We start from the raw sequence: 16,539 nt of genomic DNA, 5'->3' as shown, positions 1-16,539 counted from the left end.
CCTCCTTTCTTCCCTGCAGCAACTCTGCAATTCTTATCCTCCTCTCATTCCCTTTATCAGATGATCAGCAACAAAGTAGTTAATGTAGATACATTAGGGAATTAACTCTAAAGCCAAAGATGGGGTGGGGGAGATGTCATTGTTTCAGACCGCATGCAGACTCGGGAAAACTCAGTATATTGATTTCTGCTGTTCACATTTGAGAAGTTCTTTCTTTAGCTATTAAAGCCAGAAACTTACATTTTCAAAAAGTAAACACAGATTCTGCAGAACATGAATATTCCATGCAGGCCATCTAAACATGTCAAATGGGCTGGATCCATGTTTGACTTAGCTAGAACATTTCAGTTCATGAAAAATTAAAGAGTGCCCACAATGTTTAGGCCCTCTACATACAACTTTTACCCTGGGTTTTGTTAACAGAAACCTTGTTTGTGCATCCCCACCTGCCGTGCTAACCACATCTGTATCAATATGTTCTAGAAGCTCTCTCATAAAGATTCTCCATGACACAGAATGTCCAGAGGACATGGACAGTGGCATCAGGGGCCAGGCACGCCGGGTTATATTACTGCAGAGTTGGGATGAAGGATAGGCCAAACCAATTATGTGAACATGGTTATTGGGTCCTGCTCCTGTTGCAAAACAATATGTTGAAGTGGTTACTGGGTGACAACTCTGTGAGAGTCTAGGCCTCAAGCAGGGGCAAGACAGAGCCAACCAACCCTGGTTACTAATCATGACCGCAAGATGACAGCTGATGACAAGTAGGCACATCCCTAAGTCTGCACATAGCCTCATTAAAGGCAGTAGGGATCCATTCACAGAGTCAGCTGTGGGCTCAGGACTCTAGTTTTAGTCATATTTCATGTGTGGCCAGTGTTTAGAGCCAACCGTGTCAGTAACTGACCACAAAAACTTGGTTAAAAGTTGTCCTGTGGACAGGCCTGTTGGGTCTTTCAAACAGTAAGTTGGGCCCCAACGCTCTTGGAGGTAGGCATTTTTTCCCTATTTTAAATATGGAAAACTGAGACACAAAAGGGTGAAGTGACTTGCCCAAGTCTTGCAAGAGATGGGAGTGGATCCAAAAATTCTGTCATTCACCCCAGTGCCATCCCTTGTGCATTTCCCACTTTCATTTACTCACAAAGACTTGAGTTGCAGATTTTGCAGTTCCCATGCCATTATCAGCCATCATGAGGTAACACCATAATGAACTCAAATCCTTGCCTACAAAATACTTGAGAGGTGGTTTTATTTTTTAAGTCTTTTAAACAGCAAAGGGCTGTGTGTTGAGGGGACACTATCCCTTGCTAAGCATAAATCTGATCAACCTACCCTGTCACACATCTGTCTACAATGTCCACTCAATTTATCATCTTTGAGCTTTCCACCGTCCACAAAAAATACTCCATGGACTTGTAAAAATTAGACAAAATCTTACCAGCAGCTTAACACTTAAGCACCCCTCCAATAACAAAGAGGGAGATCCTGAAGAAAGAGGGGGGAGAACTCCAGTAAGGAAATAGTTCTTGCTTTTAAATGTCCAAATTATGCCTTTTCTCCCCTACCATTAAGTTCTACAAATATCTTGAGTTCTACAAATATTACAAGTGAGGACAGTCTACTTATTACATTCACTGGTCCCTTTTGAGGAGTGTGCCAGTAGCTTGTTCAGAGCAGTGAAATAGGTTTTCTCATTTGTATTAGCTGCCAACTACCAATGGCTCAAGATAGCCATTTGACAATCTCTCCCATTGTTCAGCACATTTGACAACTGAAACAAATGCTTTCGGGCAGAATGGATATAAAAGGTGTTGATGAGGCATGGACATTGCTCAGAGCAAACACAGTGTATTAATCTAGAATGTGTTGTAACAGCCTGTTTCTACCAGCCAGGTATAAACACTTCCGAAGTGAAAACTAGACAAGAATGGGGACAGTGCGTTTTATATACTCTCACACAAACAAGACACCACTGAGAACTGGAGCAGACTGGTGCGCTGAATGCTCTACTTAAATTCAGATACAAAATGACATATCCCATGCTATGAAACATCATTTAGCAATGAAGCATGCCTGTGCGAATTACATTCCTGTGAGTTTCCCACTCCACAGGGAGCATCCAGCAATACTTAATTTAGAGAAGACAAGATAACTGATTTTTTTTTTATTACATCTAAAGATTTCTACATAAACAGGTAACATTCAATAGGTAAACAATTTTTTCCAATGCATGTAATAAATATTTTCACTTGGTACTTTTATACAAACTGACATTGGTCTACTATACATTTTTAAAAGCCATTTTACTGGTTTGGCATGCCGTATGGAAACGAAGAGAAATTTTAAGGCAATGAATCACAGATTTAAATTCACGGAATTAATGGTAACTTGTTAATATCCTGCTTATATACATTTCCCCTTTGTTAATTAAAACAACTAACAGCAGCGCTTTCTGGGACCACCGGCTATTCTCCCTTGTTAGAAATCTAAGCTCTGTTTAAAACGAAAAGAAAAACAAACACATTGATCAAACAAAATCCTTTCTGAATACATATTAAAATGTGCTTTACAACCCTGAAATGTCAATGCAGTGAAGGATTTTCTGTGATATGCTCTCCCCGCAGTTCTTCGCTTTAAATGAGAAGGCAGCTCCAAGCCAGTTCAATAAAAATCTACAAGCCATCCCACCCCTGAGAGGGTTCTTGAATCCTTGCCCTGAAGGGTAACGAACAGGTGTAGAATTGCTACAATGCCTATATGAATGAAAGCGCTAGGAAATATTTTAAACGCTCAGTATGTTAAATTTTAGCATAGTTCAGATTTTGTTTTGTGGGGTTTTGTTTTTTAAAAGAATGCATCCAATAATGCCCACAAGTGATTCAAAACCACTTCAGCCCTGCTACTGAAACAACAGCTATTTACTCAGATCTGTGTGTATAGACACATACACACACGCAGTAATATACGTAACAGACAGACACGCACGCCCCTGCCCCCTTTTAGTGGAAGAATTTGAGGACAAAGGAAACAATTGGTACCCCACAGCTATGGGTTACACAGATTCAGTAATGTACAGTCAGGTTAGCAGTACTGCAAACCAGCCAAAAGCAGGAGTTACTTTACGGCATGTTTAATAAATATGCAACGAGTGATTTTTTTTTTTTTAAAACTAAATCATAAGGAATTCCTGGAGAATTCAGACAGACTTCTGCTCAGTAATGTTAACTGTAGTCAGATACAAAGTTCCGGGAAGTTATCAATCTTACAAAACCTCAGAGAATGAAACAAATAGTCACAAAACATACAGAATGAATACCACATAGGAGAATCAAAGAGCATTTGCTGTCCTATGTGAAACAATAAGATTAAAACATGAAGCTGAACTGAAAAGCCTTTCTGCTCTTATTTACTGGTTTGGGGGATCATAGGCTGACCTTGGCTTTTGGAAGGTAAGCTAAGGATGAAAGATTCCCAACTCTTTTACAATATATTCGCCACATTCAGTTCTCTAGGGTTGCCAAGGTTTTAATCAAACTTTTAATTTTGTTTTTAAAAGCAGGTTTTCAGCTCACCTTCAACACAGCAGAATCAGTATGAACACTGCCACCACTCAGATGTAAAATAGTCATAAACTCCCCAGAATTTCATTCTTTAATTTTCATTTTATTAGGTTTTATAAGGTGGGGCCACATCTGCTCTCAGTTACACTGGTGCGAGTCTGGAGGAATCAGTCACTTCAGATTTATACTAGGTATTACAGTGAAGCATCTGCTCTTTAATTACCAATTTAATAACCCAATGGATTTGCTAGACTAAAATTTATAAACTAGTTATATTCCTAATGAAGGCTTAAAAACCTCCATCTCAGACTGAATTTAAAAATGAAGTATTTCCTGTTTTCTCCTTCTATTTATTTATTTGAAACGGACATTTAATAAATTATAAAAGGGGTGTAAGGTGAAATATATCTAAATCAGCCAGATATGTATGGAATACACATGCATGGGAAAAACTATTTAACTCACTTTTAACTCACACACACTGATCTATAAATACATATATACACACACATTTACATATAAACACAAACAGTTTGTTTTCAAAATTCAAGTCAACTATTCAGTGGCAGAGGGATGCTGTAAAAACTCTAAAAACAATTTTGATGCCACATATTCATGTGAACCTGTCAATTTACCATTCAACTGATCTTACAGCAATGCCTAATTCTACTTGGATTAAAGTAAGTAATTTTTTTTTTAAATCAATGCAAAGTTTAAAGAGACAACTTTATATGCAAAAGGTGGCCCTTGTCAATGCTTGAACTAGCTGATATCAACTGTTTGGGACATAAAAATTCAGACAAGAATCTGCTAATTGTGGTATTCCTTCCTATCCTTCCTGATAAGCTTGTTACCTGCACTTTCAACTAGCTAAAAAAATATTTTTCACACCAGAGGACATATTCACTCTCTCTGGTGAGGACTTTGGGACACAATAGAATCACCTCCCTGCTCCATCCCCCAACTCTTATTTTAAAGAATCTCCTGAAAAACTGCTTTCCATCTATTTACATGTTTCTCTATTTAATAAGAATGGATCAGTCCAAATGATCCATCAGTTCTAAAAAAGACTTTCCTATGTCATGCATTCTTTAAAAAAAAAAAAAAAAAAAAAGTAATAGGAATTGGAGAACACGTATGGCTCACACAGTTCAATAAAAGCATACTTAAAAACAGGGAATCACTCAAAATAACTAGGAGGCCAAAAAGAGAAAAATCCAATTTGGAACCACTAACAGATTTCTACAGACAGACATTTCAATACAGTTAAGTGAGTGGGCTATGGTTTGGGTGCTGTTTTTGTTTAGTTGGTTTTTTAAGCTTAATGTCTAACATTCAATGTTAACTTAATTTTGACGCATCTGAAGTCAAAAGACGATGTATCACTACCACTGACAGCAGCACAAACCATGCAACAGTGCATTCTAAACCATACTTCCTTCTCTTTGTTTGACAGGCTTGTTTTTAGCAGAAATTTAATCTATTGTGGCCAAAAGTAGGTATTCACTGACAGAGCCATTTTGGCCCCAATTCAGTAAGCTACTTAAGCACACTGCTCACTTTAAAGCACATGAGTCATTCCACACCTTAAAATTTAACACACGTTTAAGTACCTTGTTGATTGGGACCGCAATTATTTAAAGGATTAATACTGGAGGTTAGAAATAAAAATCTAGAGTGACGGTGTGTCAGTGCTTTTATATGGGGCTAGATTCTATGAAACTGTCCTGTCTCAAAACAATACCTCAGCTTGAGAGTGTATGGAGTCTGGCCCATAAGAGTAACTGACACACTAATGAGCTTGCAACATGTTTGATGAAAGAGCTGGAACTCCACATGCCAACTGAATATACAGTCATATAGAATCAGAAATGACATTTAAAACACACTCCCATATCCTGCACTACAGAGGTATGCGGTGGAATAGTACAAGTAGGGTATATATCACTTTAAGCGTAATAAATCTGTGCTGAAAAGGGGTTAAGAGGAATTCAGTTCTACCATCAATTGTAAATGGCGTTTCCAAAAGAAAAAACCTCCTGCAACGTAGAAATTCCTTTCCTTTTTCATTAACATTACTGTGAAGAAAATAATGCCATGTGTGTCCAAACTAAAGTAAGTAAATCATTGGACAAATGCATACGTGTAAAATCTTCAGCATCCAGAAAAATGAACTGAAGTTTCTTTCTTTTTTTTCTTTTTTCTTTTTTTTTTTGTACTTTTCTTTTTGTTTTGTTTTACCAGTCAGGCCATCTTAGGTTTATATACAAAAGTAAAACTGAAAATATAGTTTTGTTCTCTGTACACGTCTTAAGCTTTTCTTTCCTAAAAAAGGAAAAAAAACACCTTGTCTACGTTTCTAAATAGAGTAAGATAAAACCAAGCACAAAGATCTCTTTTTCTGACAAGTCCATTTAGTCCAAGAATTAGTCCAATGAAATAATGTCCGGTATGCCAAAGATAGATGCCGTGTCTGTGCTGCTTCTATTTGCAACTGGATGGCCATGATTCTCTCGCAAGCTGTTGGAGGACACAAGACTGCTGTTACTGCCACTATTGCTACCATTAGTGGCTGGGAGAGTACTGCTTCCTCCTGCATTCAACTGATCGAGAAACATCTGGGATGAAGCGTATGGGAAAAAACGAGGGTGCAAGAGTTCTGGATCATCTGACGCAGAAACAGCCGCCGCTGCAGCAGCGAGAAGGGAAGTGTTGTAATGCTGTTAAAAAAGACAACGTTGTAAAGTTACACTTCTGATTCCACAGGTTTTCTTCACAGCGGCACAAACGAGGTAGAAAGTATCTGTGTATTCTAAGCTTCCGGAATTCTAGAAACTGACAACCATTTGTCTACTCTGTGTTGTCCAAGTGTTACTTTGTAAGACAATTTGTAAAAGCAAGTGAACTGAAGACCTTGGTTTCTAAAGCCAGAAGAAAACTGGAAACAAAATTAGTACTGGTTTCAAAGTAGCAGCCATGTTAGTCTGTATCCACAAAAAGAAAAGGAGGACTTGTGGCACCTTAGAGACTAACAAATTCATCTGAGCATAAGCTTTCATGAGCTACAGCTCACTTCATCGGATGCATTCAATGAAGTGAGCTGTAGCTCACGAAAGCTTATGCTCAAATAAATGTGTTAGTCTCTTAAGTGCCACAAGTCCTCCTTTTTTTAAAATTAGTTTGCTCCTACTGGATAGTAAGCAATCTCTCTCAATTCCAAACCATAATGAGATACTATTGGGATGGTGAGAAGCAGTGTACTTTCCCTTTCTTACCCCTCCCCCACAAAAAACCCCACCTATTGGCAAGAAACTACTCATACTTGAATGGAATCTTTTGGCCAAAATTGAGAGACACAAGCCACCCACTACTGTGACATTAGAGCCAGATACTTATTTTTACAGTCGGAAGACCTCTCTTACTGCACTCAAGAAACAGATACAGGAATAGTCTGCTTAAAATCAGTAGGTAGCAATCACGGATTCCAGTAGTACCATTATTTTTTTTAGCCTACAGGCGAGCCCCAAAAGAAGTGAGCTTTCAGCTTTAAAATGACATTAACGAGAAATACTAGTTGCCGATGATCCTTTTTAAATTTAAAATAATTTAAAAGTAATTTGCATTTTGCTCTTTCTGCCAGTGGTTTCTAGTTTGCATTTCTCCTCACAATGAAAGCAGACTGCTCAGGTTCAAATCCTGCTATACATATACTAGTGCAATGATGCAATATTTGCCAGGCAAACTAAAGGGCAATGATTATTTCAGAAGAATTTCCATTCCTATTTTATTATTTCAGAAAAATTTCTCTTAGCATTCAAGTTTTGTAAAGCCTTTTTTACAAAAACCTATACACTGGCTCAATTTCTGACTCTCTTGAATCCCTTTAGAAGGGATTTACTTAAAACTAACTTATGCTGCATTACTCATTTTTCTACAACTTACCTGATTGTCTCCTGATAGGAAAGGGAAGAAATCTAATCCTGTGGAAAGTCAAAATAAAAAGGTTTTCAGTTTCTCAAGAGAACGTTGCCCTTCCCGCCCCCAAAATCAAATAATTTAACCAAAGTGTGATGTGGATGATCATGAAATTTAACTTTTAGTTATACCTAGACAGTGAAGTACCGTGTGTAGGAGAGATTAAGTGTTTTTATCCCTTCAGATAAGAATTAACCTGAGTTAAGCATAGAATTATCTTCTCTGAGCCCCAAAATAATATTTTGTATGACTGGACCACTAATCAATTGTACATTTACACTGCTTCACAATAGCGTGAACTTTTTAAGTTCAATTCAAAGCAGTAAGAAGCCTAACCTTGTAAATCATAAGGCATAGGTGTCATGTGGAATGGATGCCTGTAGTCCTGAATAAGTGATGTATTCATGTAACTTGTGTCAACAGCAGGAAGACTTGGGGTTCTTGAAACGGGAGATGCTTGATGGGGTAGGTTTAAAATGCTGCAAAGGAAAGAACGTTTTTCACACTTTGTAAACATGTTTGATTTAAATATTAACCAACAGTTTGAAGAGTGCAAATTCCTGCTTGCGGAAAAAACAAAACCCAAAATACCAACACATGCATCATACAGAGCTTTAAAAACCAAAGTTAGTCCTGAAGAAATCATTCAAAATGTGGCGTGCATTACAGTAAAAGCACATGTCGCTCTGGCAAAAGACATATCCCTGACACCAGAGGGGACAGCCCCCGCCAAATTTCAAAGTCTTGTTCCAAAGCATAACGGTCTAGAACTTTAACAAATAACAGTTGTAAGAAATTTTTTTACAACTGGGGGCGGGGGGGGAGACAACACATTTTTCTTCTAATCTTGCTCTCAGAAATGGCTGAATCATTTGCACAGAAACATAAACCAACAGACATCTGCATGGAAAATTTCAGCCCACATGGTTACATTTTGTCAAAGTTATAAAGATATGAAAACAGGTCTTATAACGGAAAGTGTTAGGCAACTTTAACTTTAGTCAGAGGTAGCACTGCCTATATTAATAAAAGAATGAATAGCCATCACGAGTCAGGACAAAAGGACCTGAGGATTTAAGAGTTGTTTGTGTGTGTGTGTGTGTGTATATATATATATATATACACACACACACACACCCCTCTTAAATTTATATGTGTACACACACACACACACAGTTAAAAGCCTGCATAACATCCCAACAATTATTTCTATATGCTACACAGGGCATTTCCTATGGAGCAACAGCCAAGGAGATCTTAACAAGACTCACATGATCACTGAGCGGCTTTAGTACTGGGATAATAATCAGAACAATGGCACAATCCCTTTGTATAGACCCAGAGTTTTCATCCATGAATGTTTTGCCAGTTCTGCTCTATTAACAGCATCGCTATTTATTTATAGCTGGTTATTCTGGTATTCTATACTGCTGCTTTGCTGGTGGTAGTCTTTGGCAAAAACAGACAATACACCCACACCACACTATGTCAGTTTCTCATACTGCTGTTGTTCTCAGTTGTGTACTTTGTTTCCACAATTCTCTACTAGCACAGATTAATTTCCAAACCTCTCAAAATATTTGTTTCTTCAACTATACTAGCTCAAGACCTTTTTCAATGGTTTCCTTTTTTGTCATAGGTCAGTTACAAAAATGGCTTCATCATTGTACTGTGTTTTGTAGTAAAACCCATAAAGTTCAGCCTGTGAAGTTGCAGCAAGACAAATCTTCACTTCTGCTAGCAGACCACCATCTTTTTAACTCCCAGTCTTTCTGTGAGTTATGAGTTACTGAGATCAAGCCATAGTTTGTGGTATCAAGTTCTGTTGTAATAAACTCAGGACAGACTTTGAATAGTGAACTTCCAAGGTGCAATTAAATTTCACTTGATATTTGTTTTCACCATTGCGTGTCGTGAACATATTTTCATCTTAACTAAAAATAGTGCCCACTTTATTCTTACCCCTTATTATTTAGTGGTGATGCAGGAGAAATGGAAGGACAGCTCCTCTTGGCAGACGGTACCTCCTCCTCCTCATCTGAGGAGCTGTCTATGGTTAGATCAATCACTTCTACTTTCTTATTTTTATTTGATTGCTGGTGAGAAGACACTTGATGATCCAAGGAAGAACTTATGCATCCTACAAAGATTTAAGAAACACGCTAATTATTCAAGCCATAATTTATATTGTACATGCATTACAACGAAGACAAGCGTCACTTGGTTAAATTAAAATTATACATGCTTGCCATAAATAAAGCTTAGAAGCCAACAGAAGTGGAAAGAAAACCAGATTAAAAAGCATTAACAAAGCTTCAGAAATACAGACAGGCTCACATGGATGTTAATGTTACTCAAACATCTTACTTCAGTTTCATCAATAAAAAGCTACAGCTACACAAAGGGAAAGGGCATGTTCTGTTGCTCATAGAATTGTAGTACTCTTTTAGAAACAAACCCACATTTTAATATTTTAAACAATGTGGGTTAACAATACGAGATTTAGTTTGTACCTTCAAAAATTTAAGACTTACCATCAACTCCATTATAAGACGCAGTTACTTCTTGAACCTCCTTTTTTGATCTCATGGGAGCCCATGACCCGTCCTCCTTAAACTGAATTTCATCACAGTCTGTGCAGTACTTCAAGATTTCCATAAACAACCTGTGAAGCAAAAACCTTAATATCCATCTTCAAAAAATAAAAAGGAAATGGAGAAAAACTTTAAATTAGATTAAATTAAGGTAAATTAGAACCATTCTTTTGAAAGGATTAGTCCTATTTGAGAATTTCAGGCATTTCTCTCTCCTCGGTACAAGTTCTTAACAAGGAAACTGAAATGTTAAAATATTACTTAAAATAACCTGCACATTCACTTAATGATACAGTAGAATCTCGACTGTCCAAACCTCAATGTGTTGAGCTCCTTGTTGTCCAAAACAGGTTCGTGACTCACTATGTATATTACGATGAAAATTCCCCTATTTATCCAAATTTAGTCAATGACTTCCCTGACATTTAGATAATCAAGGATATAATGTATTTTCTAGGAATCCAAACATTTGGGTAACTCAAATGGACTCTAGTACATTGCATCAAGAAATGATGCACAAATCGGTAAGTAAGTACATTTATCTCAAGGCAAAACAGTGAGGAACAATCACTGCTCATAACTGCACACCCCAATTTGCCACCGTAACCATCAGTTGCTTGTTTCCCTTAAGATTCCTTCCACTATGGATGGAGTAATGTTAACAAAAAAATTAAACACAAAGCTTCCTTAAACTGACTGTGAACACAGCTGGCCTAACCATGTACGAAGATGTCTGAGGGGCAGCCATTTCTGAAGCAGGCTCTCAGAAATTATTCCATCTGTAAAGTGGACAGGGCCACTACGTAAAATGAACAAAATCCCTCAAAAGAGGAGGCCAGAGGGCAGACAATACTACTCTAAGGAATGAATTTCCTACTGACTGTGCAATTAGCTCTTATTTCTGTAAAATAATATTCTATGTTGATCCCTACTGCCGAGGGATAAAATCTAGAGGAAGGATTAGGAGAGAAGCTAGTTAAAATAGCATAATCACCTTGATATATCTTCTTTACCAACAGAGCTATGGATATTAGCTTTTTGGTGACTCAAGTGTATCAATCCATAGAGATTCACTTTGGGAAATACGTTTCAACCTGGGAAAGAGTGATCCTTCCCAGTAATTAAAATTAAGCTTTTTCTCCCGAACAGAACCACATGATAATTTCCTCATTCCCCCCCAGGACACACACACTGCTTTTGGAGAAGCAAATTCCTGCCCAGGTAGATTGGGATCTGAAGAACTAATGCTGAGCACTGAATCCATATGTTGCAGGTGTGCACAGAAGCTGGTGCTTGCTTTCAGTGAGGTTTTTAGGTTCTTTGGGGCGTTTTTTAGTAAGTAGCATCAGGGAAATAAACACATGTAACAACTCCAAATGTAGAATGTGCAAAAAATTTAGATAGGAATATCTTCTTATAAACTATTCCCAGACACGGTACATCACAATTACAAATTATGCACTGTATTTTGCTCCAAATGTTACTTACCCATCAATAATGAGGTGTTCATAGGGAGCCTTCTTGTCACAAACAGGACAAACCCAAGTAGGTTTCTTCTCATTCATCTGAATGTACAGAGTGGCATCAAAACACTGCAGATGTGAACAAGTCAGGGCCCTGCATGGGATAGTTAGCCGCATTTTCCCAAGCTTTAGGAGGAGAAAAAAAAAATGGTTGCCTCTTTTGAAAAACAAACGTTCATCTGTTTTAACCATGAAGATGCAACTGTGCTAGAGTTCAGTTTCTAAACATTAAGTATTTCAGGAAATACAAGTTCTGATTATTATATTCAAGTCACGCACCTTTGCTCTGTCTTTTCTGTGTACCGATAGCATCAATAACAAGTGCTACTACAGATAGATTTTTTGTAAACAAAGTTCAGACATGGGAAATGGAAGACCATTTCATTTTTATACTCCTGGCCCAAAATGAAAGTCAATTTACCTTTAGTGTTTTAGACTAATAAATATGAAAAATAATTATTCTCCCTCACTGGTGTACTGGAAGCTACAGCTAATTTGCCATCCACTACCACCACACCTAGTCTCTTTCAGCACTACAGAGTATCTACATAATGTGGAAGACTATATAAGAGACGACGAGGTTCACTCCCAGCCTTGAGACAGGAAGTGTCTTTTTATTCTGTGTTTGTTCAGCACCCAGCACAATGTGGCTCTGCTCCATCACTGGGGATCCCAGCCAACACCATCCTCCAAATCAACAACTGCCGACCTGAAGTATGTCCAAAATGGAAAAATCTACTCCAAAAGAACAGTGTCTAAGCAATGTAGATGATCACACTCACACAGCATACTACAGGAAGAGAGAGCGCTCAGCCTAAGATTTAGACAAGAAAAATCTTGACAAAGAAAATGCAGTCCAAAACCAATCCAGAGCCTAAAAATATTCCAGGCTCTCCCATTTAAGTAAAATACCTAATGGAACAGTTTGCAGGATGTTTCAGAAGCTACATGGTCATGTACACTCCTAAGAGGCAATATAGGACTAGAGCCACAGGGTGGCACTCGCTCTCAAAACGTCAGCAAAGCTAAAAACACCAACAAAAGAGAACAAAGGCTCTGCTTGCAGTGAACTACTTCCTTCCCAAAGCTTCTCCACAGCAACCTTTAAGCAGCGTGAAATACCTGCTTCCATTCTCAGCAACATTCATCCATACAGTAGTTTCTAACCCATATCTTTATCTTGTTTATTTTTCTTCCCTCTGGCTTTCAATCACTAACACAAGTCACCTACAGATGGGAGGGGAGTCATACATCTCCCAGGGGAATATGCAGTAATGGTAGTATAGAGATCAGTCAGCAGGAGGTGCTATGCATGCCATGCGTTTGGCAACCCTTCCCCCAATACCCATGACCAAGCATATTATTTCTTTCACACAGTACTAGTCCCCCTGATCCATGTCTGTTCTAAATTCATATCTCCCAGATGGTAGGTCAATGGCTCATTTGTCTTTTGGACACAGTACAATTCACCAACTACAATCAGTATCATGATTAAGCATGTTGGAAACAGAAGACCTTTTGTTTTCCAGAACCTGGATGCTTAAATATGATGCAAACTAAAAACAATAGCAGCAGCAGAGCAGTGACACAAAACTCCCCAGGAAAAAACAGGTTAACGAGTATTGTAACAAGCTTTGCGGTGTAGGACGTTGAACTCATTCTTAAATACATGACGCCAAATAATGCAATGCCACACACATCAAGAAATAGAAGTTTTCTTCTCATAATACCATTACCACATTACACACATAATTTCTGAGTACTAGTTAAGACTTAATAGGATACCTAAATACAGTGTGTGCAATGTGGACAAGAAATGATGGTCTCATTTCCCAGCTTTGCATGAAAACTTATTGGGTTAGATCCTTCAGTTTGGCCAAGCTGTGTTCATGTTACTAAGGTAAAAGATGCAGAAGGGAGGGAAACTTAGATCATCTTTACACACCACATAAAGGAACAATACAGGGTTCAAGTCCAATATTTCTGGCTGCACTCTCACATCATTTAGCCTAATACATTGTAAATGCATATAATAGAGTTATCTTCACAATAAAAAGAGAAAAACTAAAAAAAAAAGAGGAAGTTTAGAATTTGCAGAAAATTGGAGAACCACAATAGTTGCCAGATTGGGGGGGGAGGGGTGTGTGAAATTCATGTCAATTATTTACTCCTTTCCTGAAGGCTGGGGTTATTTCTGGAAACACACACATGGTCTTTCAAACTTCCTCATGCAAACTGTCCTATCAGCAGCCTCTTTGTTGCTGAATCCTGGGTCAGCTCCTTCCAGGTCCTTGCTTGAATTTCACAAAGTTGGGGTAGGGCTTATTTGCAAAAGCAGCTTACAAGGAAATTCAGAACATATTCAGAGGTGATTTTTCAGCCTCTTAGAACCTTTATATTTTTCTCCTCTCAAATTTAGGGCTCAGCCTTGCAACCTTTATTCATGCATGTAGTCCCATTTATTCCCTTAGAACTACTTTCATAAGCAAGAATTGGGATAGCTCATGGGTTTGAGTATTGGCCTGCTAAACCCAGGGTTGCGAGTTCAATCCTTAAGGGGCCATTTAGGGATCTGGGGCAAAAATTGGGGCTTAGTCCTGCTTGGAGCAGGCGGTTGGACTAGATGACCTCCTGAGGTCCCTTCCAACCCTGATATTCTATTCTATGAATTACTCCTGCAAGTGAGGGCTGCAGCATGGGTCTTTTAGCAGCCATTTTTCACCATGCCATGCTTTACATTCTTTGGTTCTGGTACTTGAATTACTGGAGATTAAGAACACTTTAAAAGGAATGATATCAGGAGGGCCAAATCGCATTTGGAGTTGCAGCTAGCAAGAGATGTCAAGAGTAACAAGAAGGGTTTCTTCAGGTGTGTTGGCAACAAGAAGAAAGCCAAGGAAAGTGTGGGCCCCTTACTGAATGAGGGAGGCAACCTAGTGACAGAGGATGTGGAAAAAGCTAATGTACTCAATGCTTTTTTTGCCTCGGTCTTCACTAACAAGGTCAGCTCCCAGACTGCTGCGCTGGGCATCACAAAATGGGGAAGAGATGGCCAGCCCTCTGTGGAGATAGAGGTGGTTAGGGACTATTTAGAAAAGCTGGACGTGCACAAGTCCATGGGGCCGGATGAGTTGCATCCGAGAGTGCTGAAGGAATTGGCGGCTGTGATTGCAGAGCCATTGGCCATTATCTTTGAAAACTCGTGGCGAACCGGGGAAGTCCCGGATGACTGGAAAAAGGCTAATGTAGTGCCAATCTTTAAAAAAGGGAAGAAGGAGGATCCTGGGAACTACAGGCCAGTCAGCCTCACCTCAGTCCCTGGAAAAATCATGGAGCAGGTCCTCAAAGAATCAATCCTGATGCACTTGCATGAGAGGAAAGTGATCAGGAACAGCCAGCATGGATTCACCAAGGGAAGGTCATGCCAGACTAATCTAATCGCCTTTTATGATGAGATTACTGGTTCTGTGGATGAAGGGAAAGCAGTGGATGTATTGTTTCTTGACTTTAGCAAAGCTTTTGACACGGTCTCCCACAGTATTCTTGTCAGCAAGTTAAGGAAGTAGGGGCTGGATGAATGCATTATAAGGTGGGTAGAAAGCTGGCTAGATTGTCGGGCTCAACGGGTAGTGATCAATGGCTCCAAGTCTAGTTGGCAGCCGGTATCAAGTGGAGTGCCCCAAGGGTCGGTCGTGGGGCCAGTTTTGTTCAATATCTTCATAAATGATCTGGAGGATGGTGTGGATTGCACTCTCAGCAAATTTGCGGATGATACTAAACTGGGAGGAGTGGTAGATACGCTGGAGGGGAGGGATAGGATACAGAAGGACCTAGACAAATTGGAGGATTGGGCCAAAAGAAATCTGATGAGGTTCAATAAGGATAAGTGCAGGGTCCTGCACTTAGGATGGAAGAATCCAATGCACCGCTACAGACTAGGGACCGAATGGCTAGGCAGCAGTTCTGTGGAAAAGGACCTAGGGGTGACAGTGGACGAGAAGCTGGATATGAGTCAGCAGTGTGCCCTTGTTGCCAAGAAGGCCAATGGCATTTTGGGATGTATAAGTAGGGGCATAGCGAGCAGATCGAGGGACGTGATCGTTCCCCTCTATTCGACATTTGTGAGGCCTCATCTGGAGTACTGTGTCCAGTTTTGGGCCCCACACTACAAGAAGGATGTGGATAAATTGGAGAGAGTCCAGCGAAGGGCAACAAAAATTATTAGGGGTCTGGAACACATGAGTTATGAGGAGAGGCTGAGGGAGCTGGGATTGTTTAGCCTGCAGAAGAGAAGAATGAGGGGGGATTTGATAGCTGCTTTCAACTACCTGAAAGGGGGTTCCAAAGAGGATGGCTCTAGACTGTTCTCAATGGTAGCAGATGACAGAACGAGGAGTAATGGACTCAAGCTGCAGTGGGGGAGGTTTAGATTGGATATTAGGAAAAACTTTTTCACTAAGAGGGTGGTGAAACACTGGAATGCGTTACCTAGGGAGGTGGTAGAATCTCCTTCCTTAGAGGTTTTTAAGGTCAGGCTTGACAAAGCCCTGGCTGGGATGATTTAACTGGGAATTGGTCCTGCTTTGAGCAGGGGGTTGGACTAGATGACGTTCAGGGGTCCCTTCCAACCCTGATATTCTATGATTCTATGATAAAAAAAAGATGAGACTTTACTCTCCAAAAGCGAAGAGATTTTCTTCAAACTTTCCAAAGGAAAATTTACCGTGGGTCTGACACCAAGCATTGACAGTTTCTGGGAAAAATTTCTACAGGGAACTGAAAGTTAAGTATTAGCAAATGAGAACAAGGGTTTTGTCATAGAATTGTGTTCAGGACCATGAATACTATGTTATTAGTCACCATCCTAGTTCATTTATATTG

At 39.3% G+C, this 16,539-nt stretch overlaps 1 protein-coding gene across 2 annotated transcripts in view; it reads right to left on the bottom strand.

The window, feature by feature from the left end:
• Nucleotides 1–1,932: 1,932 nt before the first annotated feature.
• The window catches only part of PIAS1 (protein inhibitor of activated STAT 1), a 96,058-nt gene continuing 81,451 nt past the window's right edge, over nt 1,933–16,539 (bottom strand). For both annotated transcript variants that reach the window (XM_048865813.2, XM_048865814.2), the window contains exons 9-14: nt 11,624–11,784; nt 10,076–10,206; nt 9,504–9,681; nt 7,878–8,020; nt 7,509–7,546; nt 1,933–6,286 (exon numbers count right to left, since the gene is read on the bottom strand). In XM_048865813.2, the coding sequence (XP_048721770.1) occupies nt 5,993–6,286; nt 7,509–7,546; nt 7,878–8,020; nt 9,504–9,681; nt 10,076–10,206; nt 11,624–11,784 (945 nt within the window). In that variant the 3' untranslated portion in view covers nt 1,933–5,992. The remainder of the gene's footprint in view (nt 6,287–7,508; nt 7,547–7,877; nt 8,021–9,503; nt 9,682–10,075; nt 10,207–11,623; nt 11,785–16,539) is intronic.

This window comes from Caretta caretta, chromosome 10 (genome assembly GCF_965140235.1).
Source record: "Caretta caretta isolate rCarCar2 chromosome 10, rCarCar1.hap1, whole genome shotgun sequence".
Taxonomy (NCBI): domain Eukaryota; kingdom Metazoa; phylum Chordata; order Testudines; family Cheloniidae; genus Caretta; species Caretta caretta.
This window is presented reverse-complemented; position numbering and strand designations above follow the sequence as displayed.